Raw genomic sequence first — 16,569 nt, 5'->3', positions numbered from 1 at the left:
ATTAGCCCTGCTAGGCACAGTAAGTGATTGATTAACCAGCTGTGCAAGAGAGGGCACAATGGACTACAAGACAGCTCCACTTCCCTCAGAGGTTAAGCTCAGCATTGTCTGCTCCAGCTTAAATGTCAGCAAGAGGTTTTAATGATTAAGACTGCTAAGAGAAAGAAAAAGGCTAGATCTAGAAAGCAGAAAATCGCATACCAGTAAAAGATCAAGAAAACAATCCATGGACAAGATAAGTATCACTGCATATTACGTCTAACAGTAGATAACAAAAATATACAAGATATGGAAGACACGTTTCACTAATACTAAAAAAATATTTTATTCTTTAATGCCATATACAGTTCCATTCTAAAAACATACTTCAAATTTAAAAGTTACCTTTCTGCTGTCCTGCAACAGCCACTGAATTCGCTGCTGGTAAAGTTCAATCGCTCTGACAAAAGGCATAGCACACATTTAACTAAGGAAATCTCTTGCATTGTACATCAATGTTACAATCAACCATTTGTCTTCATCACATCCTTCTTCTCACAGATGCAAAATCTGTGAGAAGTAGTATTTAAAACTACTCTTTCCAGTGTTCTCATACAGCTGGTGGTTGCAGGGTTAACCATTTAAATACTTCTCTCCTAAAGCTATTTGATTAGATAGGTGGCTGTCTGAAAAAACAGAACACTAGAACGTTTTCTAATCAGGTGCTGGCTTATTCTGTTCAGACGCAGGAGAAGGGTATTCAGCATGTGTATGCGTGAACAACAGAAGTTCAGGCAAAACTGAGTTTAGTTCAGCACACACAGGTTATTGTCAGGAGATGTATTTAATACAAACTACACTATTGCTTAAGAAACTCATGAAATAGAACCTTGTGGTTGAAAGGCAGCACACTCACTGAAGTGCCAGACTAACTGCAGCTTAACTTTCAACAATTTCCATTTCAAAACAGGTAAAACTTGAGGTAAAATGAAATGCTTGCTGCCGTCTAAAATTGTTTTACTTCAATCAACTTATATGCATCGTTTTTGTAATTTAAACAGTTTAAATCAACATTTTAAAGGGAAAAACTGTTTTGCTTTTCCAAAACACAAAAGCTACTTCTTTTTTAAACTAGATCTGCAGACAGTTTGCTTAAATGGCTCATGGCCCAAGTACTGAGGTTGGACCTTTGGAAGATTCTGTACCTTCATGACTTGGCACAGTAACATATGCTGAAGTAGTGGCACTCCTAAGAACAGTCTTACAAGTATTGTGAAGACCAGCAAAAACATTGTGATTATTCTACAGCTTATTCAATCTATTAATTACACATTTTTCTCAATTTAAGTTTCCTTGATTTTATATATTTGAAATTCACTTAGAAAACTTTTAACTTCCAATTGTCCTCACTAGATCCATGACTTGAAACTAACCCAAGTTACAGTAAACATAATCCACAAATATGCAGTCTTACCTCTGAAAACCCAACCATTCATTAGCTGACTTTCTAAAATGAGCTAACTGCTTCAGTTCAAAACCTGCCTGATTGGCACCTTCATTAAAAAAGTAAAACCTCAGCTGTAGTGACAAAGAATTATCACCCACCCTAAATCTCAGCAGAAAGGATTAATGCTGAGATACTCTAAAGTTCCCACCAATAACAAATTAAGATTTAAGGCACTACCTGTAGTTACGGGTGATGGGTGATGATAACAGCATCAGTTATGCATCAAAATCATAAACAGGATGGATACTTACTCAGAAAGTCTGGACTCAAAATCTTTAACAGTCTCTTCTGGAAACTCTATCTCTTCAACACCATTTCTTAAATTCCTGGAACATTATGCATCATTAACATCAGAGGTGCACACAAAAATGACAGAGCAAAGAAAGGGCACTGTTGTACTTACAAAATAATATTGCCTTCATCTACCAGATGTTCTAATGTTAATTGCAAGGATTCTAAACTGTAGTTTCTTAGCCATTCTTCAGAGGTTTGCACCTTTTCAAACTGTACTTCCTTCATTTGTACTCTCTGCAGATCAAGTAACAAAAAATTAAATGCAATACAAGAAAAGAAATGTGCTGTTCCAATGTGACAAAATGTACATCCTAAGGAAAGTTGCTGGTAGGCAGTGCATGTCGAAGAACACCACAATCTTACGCACTGGCATACTCTTGGATGTGGGATGCAAAGGAAAAGCAGCTTTCAGCACATCCCCAGTTTGTAAACTGAAGGAGAACTTAAGTCTGGAGAAGACAGGAAGGAAGAAATTGGAGAGTTTAGCAGAAGAATTGAAATACATACCCCAGTGATTTACCAGTGGAAAAAAAATATCAAGTATCTCTAAAACTTGCTTCACAGAGTTCAAAGGGGTATATATTGTCTTCTCCTCTTCTGAAGAAAAAGGCAGTACGAACAACTGAACTACCTTTATTGTTTTGCCTGATTTTTCACAGACTGATTCATCGCTGCATGTAGTTTCATAACCTCAGTGATTATATCTGTCATTATATTATATGCAAATACATGTAAGGAAACATATTAGTTGCCTATCAATGCATTTATTCCCCACTCTCTATGAATAGTGGCCATGCGTTAGTTTTCTAGTTGTTCCATTTAGCAACAAAACTCTCCTACCAGCATATCATGAATCTTGCTGCTGTGTGTGACCAGCAATCCATTATCTGATCCTGGATGCGACATAGTAAAGTCATGCCATGGTGGATGAACACCCTGCAGACTGGATTTCTTGGTCAACCTACAAAACAATGAATTTTACTCTATTGCTTCATTACTCCTAATATTCCTGTATTGCCATAAAATCTTTGCAAGGTTTTTTCTGCAGGAAATGCTTTATGCTTTGACATTTGTTTACACGTTCCATTTGATATATGATAAATATTTTGCAAGGACATAGTACATAATTTATACAAACTGGTTATTTACTCTGTATTTATGTATGAAGTCCCAACACGTTTTTGTACCAGTATTCTCACCCAGCTTTTTCCAAACCCTGATCGCTGTCCAACAACTGTGCCGTTTTCTTGATGCGTGTATCCATTATTCAAATAGACTTAGAATTGTTAAAAAAAAAGGAAAAATTCAAAGTATTAAAAAGTTTAACTCCTCAGGAGTATATACTACTTAAAAAGGTATTAATATCGCCAGCAACTTACGTGGTAATTAAATCGCACGTGGGACAACAGCAAATTAAAACACAGCTGCAAAGAGGAATTACAATTACCTATCTACAGAGAACACATTTAGGAACTACCTTGAAAGAGCTATTTGCTAAGGGATTTTACACAGTTAATTATGTGTATGCACAGTAAGCAAGGATTCTAACTACACGGCTCAACCTGAAGGAAAAGATTAACCAAGACAAACCCCACAGCTCTGCGGTGTGTGAGGGGCAAGCAGCCGGAGACAGCCGGACTGTGGCACACCCCCGGTCTGTGGGATGCGCGGATGGAGGCCGTGGGTGAGCTGCCCTTCCTGTTGTGGTGCACTAAGACCGAGCAAAAACTAGGATAAAATCCTGCTTTTCACTTCGCTAGGCTCCGCGCCTCACCCCGCCTGTGCCCTCCCGGTCACAGTGCGTCAGGGCAGCCAGCCCTCTGCCTTCCAGACTGTCCCCACCTCACGGGGGAAGCGCCCCTCAGCTACACCGGCGCCCTATCCCCAGAGACTCTCTTCACCTCACGGGGGAAAAAAAAGCTCCCCCATTCCCCACACACCCTCCCTCCACCTCCGCTTCACTTGGTCAGGCCCCGAAAGCACGGGCGGCCACTGAGCCAGTGACAGAGATTCCCCCCAAACCCCTCAGCCTCGTCTTGCCAAGGCACCTCCCGGCACTCGCCCGACCCTTGTCCCGCAAGCGGGCCGTCCGCCGTCCGCGTTCGGCGTGTTACGGCGTTGCCGGTGGAGACAGACAGGCCCTAAGCGGGCGGAGCCGACACCGCCTCCCACAGCCCCGGGGCGGTGGTAGGCGGGAGCCGGGGTTGAGGAAACCGGGGGGGGGGGGGGGGGCCCGCGAAGCCGGTTCCAATCAGCGCAGCCGAGGCCAGTCGCTTTAGTAGACAATTTATTTTGATAAACTTGCTCAATAACAAAAATACAAGTGAAGAAAATTATGTTCATTTTATACAGTTTGTATTAACATTTGTTCGGAAATCATTAATTGAAAAATGCTCTAACCAATTAGAAAACAATCCTCACTAAAGGCCGGGGCGGGGGACGCAGACGGTCAGGCCTCGGGCGGGGAGCGACGTGACGCCCAGGCAGGACAACCCGCTTGCAGACACCGTTTCCTTCATTATTTCCATCCTTCACAAAGGTTTTAAAGGACAGCTTTCATTTCTTGTGTGTTGGGGCAGTCATCTACGGTTGTGTTCTGAAGTGGTTAAACAACAGCTCTGAAACACAGGGCTGACAGGGGAGCCCTAGTCTGGCGGCTTTACCTCAGCCAGAGGATGGGGCTCAGTGGTGTTGCACGCTACTAGCGTCTTTTGAAAACTGCTATCACTCACCAACAAGATTCACAACATAAAATGGTGTCAAATGGTTAGAGTGGTGCCTTCAGGTAAGCACACCCTCCCCACATCTGAGACAAACAGCTTCCAAGCGATGATTTCAGCTGAGCTCAATGGTAAGATCTATACAGACAAATCAAATAGTTTTCCTTCTGAAGGTATTTTGAGTTTCCAATCTTACATGTTGTTAGCTACACGCATCACAATGTGTGCATAAATTACATTACATTGGGACATTAAACCTTTGGGGGAACTTTGAAGCAAAAGATTAAATAAGACTCTCTAGTGACATATGAAATGAGCTGTCCTTTAAAAGTGAAAAATAATGGCATAATCAGAAAAGCTTATGTAAACACCCAACACAAATATGGGATTACCTCTGGAGAAGACCCACATGGAAACATTTGCTTTTCATGAACTGAAAAAGTCTACAGAAGTTTAGGCATGTTCAATACAAACTTCCTGTAGTTTAAAACAAAACCTTGTGCAAATAAAACCTATAGTCCTCAGCAGATTGTACAGTGATGCTCTTAGGTATGAAAAAATGCACACAGCTTTAAAACAAAAGTAACAGACATAAGTTTGACAAATGATTGCACCATAAAACAGTGTTTTATATACAGTTTACAAGATATGACCTTTTTCTGCTATAAATTAATACTGTACTATATAGTACTTAGTGACCTCATTAAAAGCAACTGTTGACAGCTGTCTCTTCAAATAATGGTTGTGGAGGTGTTTGGGGTTTTTTTAATGCAGGTGGCTGCATCTGTTTCTGGATTTAAGATGCTCCTGGTGAAATATTTATCTCACCGATTAACTTGTTAAATCTCTGCTATCATTTAATAATTCATAACAGTAGCATTGGCAGACCAGATATATTTCCAGTCACCCAGCCACAGTCTGGGTATTCTCCAAGATAAGAGTTTAAATTTTTTAATCAAACATCGATCCACTTAATCTAAGCCTAAATCCACTGTATACATGACGTTACTATAACTGGACTATAAAGCTGGGGAGGGGGGAGAATCTTAGCAGCTGAGAAACTCTCCTCTCCCCGTGTTCCAGTTACAAAAATCTCCTAAAACTATTTACAAGAATGACATTTCTGACAGAGGTGTTTTGGTTTTTTTTCCCCAAAATCATAATTTCTAAGTTTTAGTGAATACTTCAGCTTAGAATACAGCAGTGGTAACACCAGAAATTTAGACACACATGCAGCAGCTGAACCCTGTGTTCTGTCTCCATCAACATCACTGGGGACTTCAGGCAGCTCGTGCAGATGAAGGCTTAAATTAGAAACCAAATCATATTTAAACCATTACTTTCAAGTTGGTGCCTGGCTATATTTACAGATTAATACACTTCAGAAAAATGTAGTGATCTGTAAACACCCCCTTCCACCTGTGAGTGAGCTGACTGGAAAGAAGTTGCTTATAGACCATTCCAGCGATGAGTTTGTTAAAAAATATCAAAAGAAAAAAATACTTAATCCAGCAAATAACCTTTGGGATGGAGAGAGGAGAAAGATGGAGGAGGAGGCCAGGGACCCACTAGGGTTTGAATGGCACACAGTTTAAAAGAATTGTGCAAATTCTCTTATTGTCAAACACTTAAGCTTATCAGATAAGTGATTACTTTGGAATATTTTACAATTTCACTAATGTGTTAGGAAAATGTCTATTCAGTAACACAGTTCTAATAAGCTCAGTGAAACAGCACTTGAAATACAGAATTTTATTGTTTTCATAATGAATCTTAGGTAAACCATGTATTAACTGGAAAATACTGATAATACTAATAGGGCAGCTTTCCTAGGACACTAAATTGTACTTCCTGCAAGGTTAGATGGAGTAATGAATTAAGACATCTATGGATTCCAAGGTTTATCTTTGTGCTGAAAAATAAAACTACCTTTAGTGATGAATATTTACTCCAAATTTGGGTGGCCCTTTAATCCACATTTAAAATCATTTCAGTAAACAAGGCATATATTATTTAAACAATTATATTGCTCATTTTAATACTTAAGTGACAGTAAGTTCATTCATCTTTCAGTGGAATAGTGTTTGCATTACTTTGAGCATTGAATTTTACATGTGCTAGAGAAATGCTTACCTGTGGTAAAATGCTGTGCTTGAACATGTATGAATGCTAATATGACAATGCAGTACAAAAAGAGACTCTGTACAACAGTTGCTAATAATTTAAATAGTGTCAGTTTCCCAAAATTAGGATTTTAACTTTAAGGTATGACATGATTTCACCTTCTACCCTCATATACAAATAAATTACCATAAAAAGAATTTTAGCTTAACTTAAAATTGCACCTAAAAAGGCATGGGATCATTTGTACCTATTACAAAAAACTGTTAAAATCAAGGGCTGCTACAAAGAATGAGGTAAACTGAAGACTCTCAGCTATGCGGCCTTCAGAGAAATGGCTTTTTTCTATTGAGTCCTAGTTTTGCACACCACAGTGTTTTGCTAGCAAAGCGTTCCGAGTTCTTTTCCAGGAACCATTTGTGTGTATATACATATATTACATATATGTGTATATACACACACACATGTACACACACACACTGTATACTGCATCAGCAAAATATATATATATATATATTTATATAAATATAAGGAAGAAATCCCCCTGTAAAAAGTTCCTTAGTGTTTTTCTAGAGCTTATGGGGGAGCAGGGGATGTATGTCTTCTTGCTCTTACATACATTTAGAGAACATGTTCTGATCTATTGGCTTCTTGGTGCAGTAATGCAAGATTGATCCACATTGGTGCCAAAGGCTTTGCTCATTAGAAGGAAGATGTAAAATACTAATCTCCTAAACAGCGAGGCCAGCCTCACTTGAATTCCTCTGCAACCCTCTGGTCTACCACAAAGTTCGTATTTCGACTTCCAAATCGTGAGACGTTAAAAACAGGAACAGTACAGTAACACGGGGCATTATGCTTCTCAGTGTAAAGCATTCTTCACTAGTTCTATCACAGTGCAGACCTGACTGCATTAAAATATGCTCAGGAGATTAGTCAGCGTTGTCTGTATTTGGTTATGGGAAAGGCTCTCCTTTTTTTTCATCCAAAGTGCATAGTGAGAACAAGTCAAAGCATTCCTCTTTTCAGTACATGTTTGACAGTCTGATCCAGGCATCCTCCTGAGAATGCAATTCTGATGTCTTGGTCTTTTGCAAAATAAAGTCCCGCAGTTCAGACATTCATCAGCCAGGTAAACAAACTTTGCCAGCAAATAAAAGTCCAACTATTGTAAAGAAAATGGATAAGACAAACAGTACATATGAAGACCCAACCACTGTGTTGTTGGGTAATTTATATGGTTGACCTCCAACTTCACTGATGTAAAATCCTATTGGAAATATTAGGGCTGCCATACAGAATAGAATCACTGCAAACAAAAAAGAAGAGAAAAAAAAAATGGTCACTGCTGTGTTAAGGTAAAATTATTTATTTGTTCATAGAGCAGTCCAGAAAAGCAAGCAAAATATTCTGACCAAACTGAAGAGCTGATTCTAGTATTTAATTTGCTTGAAATGACTCAGGAGGCTTTATCTTGCTTTTAAAACACAGAATCATAGCATAGTTTGGGTTGGAAGGGACTCCTAGAGGTCATTTAGTCCAACCCCCCTGCAATGAGCAGGGACATCTTCATCTAGATCAGGTTGCCCATGACTTTTTCATGCTGATTTTTTCAGTCTTCCCTCAGGTAACACATACTGCTGCTTTTTGTTTGTTAGTAAGGGACCTATGTGCTGTCTTTTTCTTTCCCTTCTTGTCTCCACTACTAAGACACAGAACAAAGTGTGGATGCTGTTCCCTGCTTCAGCTTCCCCACAAGTCAAACAGGCAACAGCAAAATCCACTGCCAACCTTAATCACTGGTTCTTGTGCAAGTCAGCAGTGTTGCAGCTGCTTTTATTTCCAAGGTACATAAAACAGATTCAGGAGCTCATCTATCCCCTTTTGCCTTACCAGGGCAAAGTTTCTAGTCTTTCCAAACCAGGAAATGATGGGCTGGAGCACCCCCAATATTTTTAATGTAACTTCACCAATGCTTTTCCTGACTAAACACACATGCTCCAGTTTATCCAGCTACGGCATTACCTGCCCATAATAAAAACTTTAAAGGACTCCATGTTTATCCAAGATGAATAGTTTATCCCATATATCTCAATGCTCAAAGCTTATGATTTGCATAGCACAGGCCTCAGTTTTAAGGACAAAAGCACTCATGTTCCATAGAAGAGACTAGTTTTGGGCATGATCGATCTGAACTCAAAACGTGTCCAAGCAGAACTTGGGCATAAACAAAAAAAGATGGTTTCATGAATCACGGTCTACAACCGGAGCATCAGCTGCTCCTTGCTTTCAGGAAAGGAAAAAACCCAAATGTTCCACGAGAGGGAGCTCCGGTCCCACTTTTAATGTAGTAACACCTCAGAATATTTGTTAAAAGGGGAAGAAATAGAGCACAAACAAAAACCATCTGGCAGCTGCATAGTTACTACACTCTTGCTCAGTGCTACCTCGCTAGGCTATCTATTAAAACAAAACCAAACAACTGGCAACCAGACGTTAAACATTAAATAATCTACATGATTATTGGCCCATGAAATTCCACACTCCACAATCTAATCCTTAAAGAATGTCTCCCTTCTTTCAAATGTATCTTAACCAACAGCTGGTCTATCTGAGGAGAGGAAGCTTGGGTATGTGCTTCTTGAGCACACCTGTGTAAGCATAGAAGAGCTCCATGCTTGAGTAGTCCAGAAAACAGAGGTTGATGTGTAATAGTAACACACACGTATAATAAGTAACAATCTGAACAATATTCCCAGGGTAAGTCACATTATAACTCAGCACGCTTCCTGTTACATCCAGTTAGTCCCTGATAAGCATTCCAGTTATTTACAAAACTTCTGCAACATTTTAACACAGGAAATAGCTTCAGGATTCAGAAAACAACCTGCACTTCCAAGATTAAATCTCTGTTATTATATTCAAAAACCACACAGCTGGAAAAGTTCTGATGGACTCATGGATATGGCTGAAGAACAGATCTTTAATCCTCTCTACTAAACCGCTGTTCTTTGAGGTGTGTTGGACATAACACACCAGGTCTGCAATCTGCTAGTGGCACTGTGGAGTGTGTGCCTGGTGTCTCCTTGTGTTCTGCTCGGGGGCAGAAGCGTGCAGGCACCTCAACTCTCCATCAGTTCATAGCAGGACCAAAAAATAACTTCTGTGTGTGCAGAATGCTGATGTGCACCCACATTTCACACATTCACTACACAAGTAACCAGCCATCTTTTCCACTCTGCATCCTCACAGCGCACATGTTCTGCTATGGGGGTGTCCAAGCAATTTTCTTAGTGTGGTCTGAATTTTTTAGTCTACTGAAATAGCAAATAAAAAATGGATTCATCAAAGTCTCTCTCGGATTAGGAAGCCTGGCAAAGGAATTAGGGCAAAGGTTTGGCAAGTCATTAAGAAAAGACTGCATGATAAATTCATTTTAATAAGCAGCAGCTAAGGAGAAAATCCAATATAAAAAAGGAAAGAAAATAAGGAGAAAATCCAATATATGAAGTGGTCAATTAATTAGTGTATTTTCTATGAAGGAGATTTGTAAGCTAGAGGATAGGAATTTCTTACACAAGCTATAGCCCAAATACAACTCTCCATATCTGGCAGTACCAACTCAGTGAATTTCCAGAAACATTCCCAGCAACCCATACAGAACCTCTTCCTCAAGAGTAGTTGCTTTTGATTTAAAATTCTTCCTTGGGTAGGAAAATTTGCAGAAAAGGCATTTAATGACTACGATTTCTACTAACAAAAATATTTAGGTAACAAAACACAATAATTTCTAGACTGCTTCTGGATGGTGGCTGTCACAAAAAGATCTAGTTCCTGTAATTCTTTAGCTTGAAATTGTTTTGAGCATCCAATGATAACTTCAAAAATCCAGGATACATCATATTAAAAGAAGGAAAAAGCTATGGTCTAGTCTTTAGAGGCCTCATTGTAATACCTGCTTGTCTCTTTAGAGATGGGTAACATAGAAAGCAGCACCTGGCACAAATCTGTAGTAACTCAAGCAGCACTTTATCACTGGGGAACACCAGGGATAGACGTTTACAGGATAGCTGTGGTTAATTAAAAATGTGATTTCTCTGCCCCATTTTTACTTGCATTCCAAAACCCAAGGCCATCATACTCATCAACATTGAAATCCCCTGGCAAAAGAATACTAGACTATCTGGTAAATGCTTGAAAAAAAGCAGAAATATTTTTCTGTCCAGCATCCCCTCCCCTGACACATCTCAGAGAAGCATCTCATTCAGTGGTAGCAGACACAGAATTAATTCCTTTTCTAGTTGTAGCAGATGGTAAGAGACCAAAATCTGTGTAAGATGTAAACGGATCTTGTGGGAGCTCTGTGAATTCCTGCAACAGCCAAGGAATGAACACGAAGAAGGAATCTAATCTCCATTACACTGTATGAATTTGGTACTAAACAGGACCCAGACACCAGTGCTAGTTTTGACGAAACTATGCCCAAAGTGACAATACCTATCACACCAGAAAGAATACTGTGATTCTTGAAAAACTCTACAGAAATTGAAGGTAAAATTTCACATTTGCCTTTAGAAGGCTTCTGTCACTCACACAATATTACCTGGAAGAAGGAAACATCTCTCCTTTCTACAAAGCTGTTTCACAGAGAAACCAGAAAGACAAGTTTCTGTGCAGTAAAATCACCCGGCTGGGGAAGGATGCAAACACTGTGCTAGTAAATACTCTCTCAGATGCCTCCCTTTAGAAGTGTATACTGGAAAGAGAACTGACAGATCAAACCTCTGTCCTTCATGTGTCCCATAGCTAACCAAGACAGACAATACTGCTTCAGCAGTAATTCATATTTGTAAATACATGGTTGAAAAAATCTGAAGTCACTCAAGGTGACAAGATTACAAGCAGAAATTCCATGAAAAATATGAACTACCCATTGCCATGTAAATTCCAGCATGAACTGGGAAAGAGTGACTTCTTATCAGGCTCTCCTTGCTGCTATCAGAGTTGCAAGGGAAGGACTGAGCAAGAGGATTCCTTTGCCTTTAGATGATTTACTCTAGACCCCTTGCATTCAAAGGGAATGGAACTGCCAGTCCCAGAGCTGCCTTTGGCAGTCCCAGCAGACTTCCCTGCCTGCCTAGGATAGCACATCCTATGTTGTGTTCAGAAAGTTCTGTGGGAAGAATATCTGCTAGCAGCCTGTGCTAAGCTGATGAGTCTTGAAACTGCTTGCAGAAGGGATGTAATACAACTATGTTTTCCCTACCCCCCTTCTACATGTTTTCATCTTCCAGCGCTGGCACTTCACAGGAGGGACCTGTTCATGGTATTCCAGATTGACTCCACGCGGTTTCCTAATACTGATCTACATGTAGGTTACTAATTTTTGTGGCCATCTAATGAAACACAGAAGTCACATCAACTTTTTTGAAAAATGAAAAACACAGAACTTTTCCTCCCTTTCATTTTGGGTTTTTTAAGTGTCTTCTCTTGCAAGTTAAGCAATAGTATTTCCCATCATCATTAACTGGAATACAAAGGTCACGGCTGTATGTGTTGAAGCTGACTACTCAAGATGTTGAATTTTAGAATTTCAGCGACGCAGAGATTGTATCTTAATAGAATTATGAATAACTGACTTGCAAGAGAAAAGATCGGTATGTTTCACTATTAAACATCTTATAACAAAAAGGCAAGTGCTGAAATAAAAGTGTCCTTCTATATTTAGTCTTCCAATAATGGATCTGTGGCAAGCCTAAAGAGATCTACAGAAAAAGAACCCAGCTTTAGAGTACCAGGCTTTTTGGCTGAACTAACCATCACAGTTGTAGAAAACTGAAATGCAGGGATGTTACAATTGGAGATATTTTAAAAAATTGCAATATGTAAAGCCCAAAATACAAGCTCTGAATTAAGGAAAAAAACCCTTCGTAAATATATTGTGATATTAACTGTTGATGTACAGTAGTCCAAAAATTCATTTTACTCTAGAGCTTTGACTTCAGCTTACTGTAAACATCCTAATTTTATATGACATTTTGAGTTTAAACCCTCCCTGCATACATTAGACATACATGAAATATGTACGTACAAACAAGGGTACTGGAAAACTTGGGATGGAATATTCAGTAATACTCTTGTCTGCCATTTTAATCTTTCACCAGAAAATAAACTGAAGTCAATCACAACGGATACAGCATTTCAATAGCTCCATTGTCTGCAAGAGCTGCACTGGTACTTTAATATGCTGTGTAGCAAAGTTGTCAGAAGGATGGATTTGATTGTACAAGTGCCTCAGTGAAGTACCTTTTTTGAAGCTAAGTGCTTCTTTATATTATCCCCTTCCCCAAAACAAGCTTAAATCTCATTCATAGTAGATATCATTAGATGTCACAGATGCCACAGAGTTATTTATGCCTGTGGAAACCACAAACTTGCATTTTCTAGTTAGCATTCACACTACCTTTAGTGGTATGTCATAATTCAAGGCAATTTTAAAGCCCTCAGGTTTTGAGTTTTTTCATGCAGTCATCCCCACCATTAAGGCACCATTTCACAGTTGGGCTAAGCCTGTAACACACACCAAGAAAAGGAAGTTTGAAAGTTATTCCCCTTCCTCACTGTATTTTTCTTTTGCACTGAAGTAGCCATAGGATGTGTTTCCCTGTGCAGAAACATAGGGCTGCTAGAGAAGGCTCAGCTATGAGGAGTTGTGCTAGTGCTCATACAGAGCAGGATCAAGGGAGGCAATAAAACACTGATACTCCTTCCAGTTAGAGCACTGCTGCAGGTCACTTAGGGAAGCAAAAGTCTCAGTGCTGTGAAGCACAGCAGATGCTCTGCAGTGGGCAGTCCTCTTGCATAGCCAATTAGGATACAGATACTCTGAATAAAACACCTACTGTGAGCATGAACAACTGAACCAGCATCAACCCTGAACAAGGTATTCATGAGACACCTGAAAGAGGGATGGATTTTACTTACTGCAGTAAGTCATATCTATCAAACTGCTGCCTCTTACTTGGGGAGGGAATCTTTATAGTCATTCCACTCTGCTAGGAATAAGCCCTAGATATATGGGAGTGGGGAAGAATGAAAGACTATCATACGCACAGTTCGTGACTGACCTCTTCTATCCCTGCTCATTTTCTTAGGTCAGTTAATACACTGCCCAAGGAAGGCAAAAGGATCAGGCCTTTCTTTATCTCACTTTGGGCCCACATTCTATTACTCCCTCTCAATCACAGTCACTTAAGATACAAACCCCTTGATTTTTGAAGAATATTATTTTTTCCTCAGATGTGGCATTTAAAGAGAAGGAATGGTTTGTATAGTAAGAGCCCTAAGCAGTGCTCCTAAACAACACTATACTGTTACTGCAGACTCCATCAGTTTATCCTGTATACAGGTCAACTGTGAGGTTGAGGTCACTTACTTCCAGTGAAAGCTATCCAGCGGGCATATTTAGTAGCTTCTCTTCGCCAGTGGGAAGCCACCAGCAAACCACATGTGACAGTAAGTGAAATGATTCCCATAATGATGAAAAATAACGTAGTGACCCACTCAGGAGGCAGCCGTGGAGGAATACAGGTCCTGTCACGTCCATGGATGGTTTGACACTGTCGCACAAGGCCAACTGTGAGAGCACCTGAAAATACATAGCAGAGAGGCAAGTAAACTTTCAAAATCCTCTCTGAGGGGCGCTCAATTGCAAACCAAAGTTCAGAATTCTCCAAAAATGAGGGATTTTTTCTCCGATGAACCTCAGTAAGCCTTTCAAACTCTGAGGACGGGGGAGACGGCATGCTTTAAACATCTATTTTCATGTTCTTTCATCACAGGCTTGCACAAGTTGAAGCGAGATGGCTGCAAGCTGTATCTGATTCTTGAGTGGCAATCAAGGTCTAATCAAAGGGATAAAGCACTCCTATAAAGCCTGCCAATAATAGCTAAAGTGGCAACAGAGTTGTATGGAGGACCACTCCCTCATCTGTGCAAGATGAAATACTTTTATCATCTAACAAAATGAGCTGCAGCCCTTAAAATGCCTTTAACTGTCAAATGCCTTTTCTCGTTATCTGTAAATACAGCTTTACTCCTCAAAGTCTTGCAGCAGAAATTGCGCTTGATTCATGCCAAAATTTTAAGAACATTAAAAAAAACCCCCAAGCCCCATTCTTTACAGTGACTCTTTAAGAATCCCTCTACACAGGAGGCTGGCCAATCCTTTTGACAGCTAACGCGTTACTACGCACAAACTGGGATTTCTACACAAGAGATCTATCAAAAAGATCCTAGGAAAAGGATGAGGCTGGTACAGGAACCTAGAGTTTTACATAAAATAAGGTATTTTCTATTAAATATAAAAATCTGATTTAAAATCCAATTCAGCGCTTTTTAGACTCATAAAGAAGCTTTTAATAAGCTTTAATAATGATACTATCTTTATGTGGAAAATTTTAACCCAAGATTAACATACAAGATTAAAATCCATCTCTTTCAGTATCTTGTAAGCATTATGTCATGTATTTCTTATTTTTCCCTTGTTCTGAACAGCTTTCCTAAGTAATCACAACTGTCCTTTATCTAAATTAGGAGCAAAAAACCAACAGTGGATAATACTAGAATCAACATATTCCTCCACAAATTATTATAAGTTAATGTTATTGTAGTTGACCTGTTTAAAACCCAAAGAAGGAAACTCAGAGAAACAATTACAGTAAGACTTGGAAGCTCAGGTATAGCATGTCTTTTGGAGGGAGAAACAATTATCATACTACTTTAACTTTTTTTTGAGGGGGAGAGCATGAAACAAAGAAGTAAGCTAAGAGTCAAAAGGGTAACCAGTCCTTGCACGCATCTCCTAGCACTCTGGAGCCAACTTCTGCAAGTGTTCAGATGCTGTCTGCTTACACCTCAGCGATTAGTAACAGCAGAACCAGTTTCTGAGCTTAGAGTCATTGGGTTAGGAGGCAGAATATTACGTTTTATTAGATGTAGCTCTTCTAATACACTCATAGAGGATGAGAAGAACCAAGAACAAAACCATTACTGAATCAGTTCTGTTGAAGCATTCCTGTAACCTGTTTAGACTACAAATTTTTAGCCCTAATCATATACATCCTTTTAACTACGTGTTTACCAACTGAAAGATTCTGAGATTACTTTTCAGATAAAAGTTGAAGTAAAATCCTTTTAAAAATTGTCAGTTACAAACCCAACAAAATTGGCATTTTCTACTCCAAATATATAGCAATCACACCATTGCTGAGCACCAGGATTACACAAAATTGAGCCAGAATTACACAAGCAATCCTACACAGCTCACATGCCTGTGCAGTACACAGTTTTACATGAACTGCTTCTCAGTTGCTTTTTTACAGCCTGCCATGTTTTCATTTTACATCAGCTTCTGGGGCAGAGGGAAGATGTGCATGTGTCCTTAAAAGTCAAGCTCCTTGAAACACAAGCATTTTGCAGATCCTCATACAAAACACTAAGTAGTTTCCTGTAGTTTAGGGGTAAAGAGCCTATTCACTGCAGTATCACAGAACAGGAAATTAATCCCAATCATTCTGTAAGAATAGGATTTGATAATTTTACTATGCTTGCAGTAGAAGTCAGGGTTTTTTTCTAAGCTGCAATTCTAATCTAGAAAATGACTTCATAAAAATGACATCGCACACTCAACAGATGCTTTATGAGTTCAGACATGTCTCCTGAATTCAGTGGCAATAATTTAGTGCATTTTTAACTTTGGCAAAAGCAACAGCGCTAAGAACCACTGTGCTGGACTCTGTTCCATTTTGTCTGTTAACTGAAACTGAAGAACAGTTGCTATAGATGAGCATGTATGAGAAAGAGACAACAAATTTGTGTTTCAGATGCAATTTAAAGTTTATATTGAAAACCTTTTCAACTAGTAAGAGCACATACAACATGTCAGAT

General features: G+C 39.3%; 2 protein-coding genes across 7 annotated transcripts in view; both read right to left on the bottom strand.

Annotated features, from left to right (window-relative positions):
• VWA3A (von Willebrand factor A domain containing 3A) overlaps positions 1-3,295 on the bottom strand; it is a 29,757-nt gene extending 26,462 nt beyond the window's left edge. For 4 of the 5 annotated variants that reach the window (XM_061367359.1, XM_061367376.1, XM_061367367.1 and 1 more), the window contains exons 1-5: positions 2,980-3,295; positions 2,621-2,741; positions 1,890-2,014; positions 1,738-1,812; positions 385-439 (exon numbers count right to left, since the gene is read on the bottom strand). In XM_061367359.1, coding sequence (XP_061223343.1) covers positions 385-439; positions 1,738-1,812; positions 1,890-2,014; positions 2,621-2,741; positions 2,980-3,044 — 441 coding nt within the window. In that variant the 5' untranslated portion in view covers positions 3,045-3,295. The remainder of the gene's footprint in view (positions 1-384; positions 440-1,737; positions 1,813-1,889; positions 2,015-2,620; positions 2,742-2,979) is intronic. The other variant, XM_061367384.1, reaches the window with a different exon arrangement.
• A 3,810-nt stretch (positions 3,296-7,105) lies between these two features.
• Positions 7,106-16,569, bottom strand: part of MOSMO (modulator of smoothened) — a 29,477-nt gene continuing 20,013 nt past the window's right edge. Inside the window, exons 2-3 of one of the 2 annotated variants that reach the window (XM_061367338.1) lie at positions 14,057-14,269; positions 7,106-7,930 (exon numbers count right to left, since the gene is read on the bottom strand). In XM_061367338.1, the coding sequence (XP_061223322.1) occupies positions 7,746-7,930; positions 14,057-14,269 (398 nt within the window). In that variant the 3' untranslated portion in view covers positions 7,106-7,745. Of the gene's footprint in view, positions 7,931-9,135; positions 13,192-14,056; positions 14,270-16,569 lie in introns of those variants that run through there. The other variant, XM_061367346.1, reaches the window with a different exon arrangement.

The sequence above is a fragment of the Neopsephotus bourkii genome, unplaced genomic scaffold (assembly GCF_033783945.1).
Source record: "Neopsephotus bourkii isolate Nb327-2 ecotype Australia unplaced genomic scaffold, CSIRO-AGI_Nbou_v1 NB_126, whole genome shotgun sequence".
Taxonomy (NCBI): Eukaryota; Metazoa; Chordata; class Aves; order Psittaciformes; family Psittacidae; genus Neopsephotus; species Neopsephotus bourkii.
The sequence above is the reverse complement of the archived record's forward strand: the minus strand, read 5'-3'. Positions and strand labels throughout refer to the sequence as shown.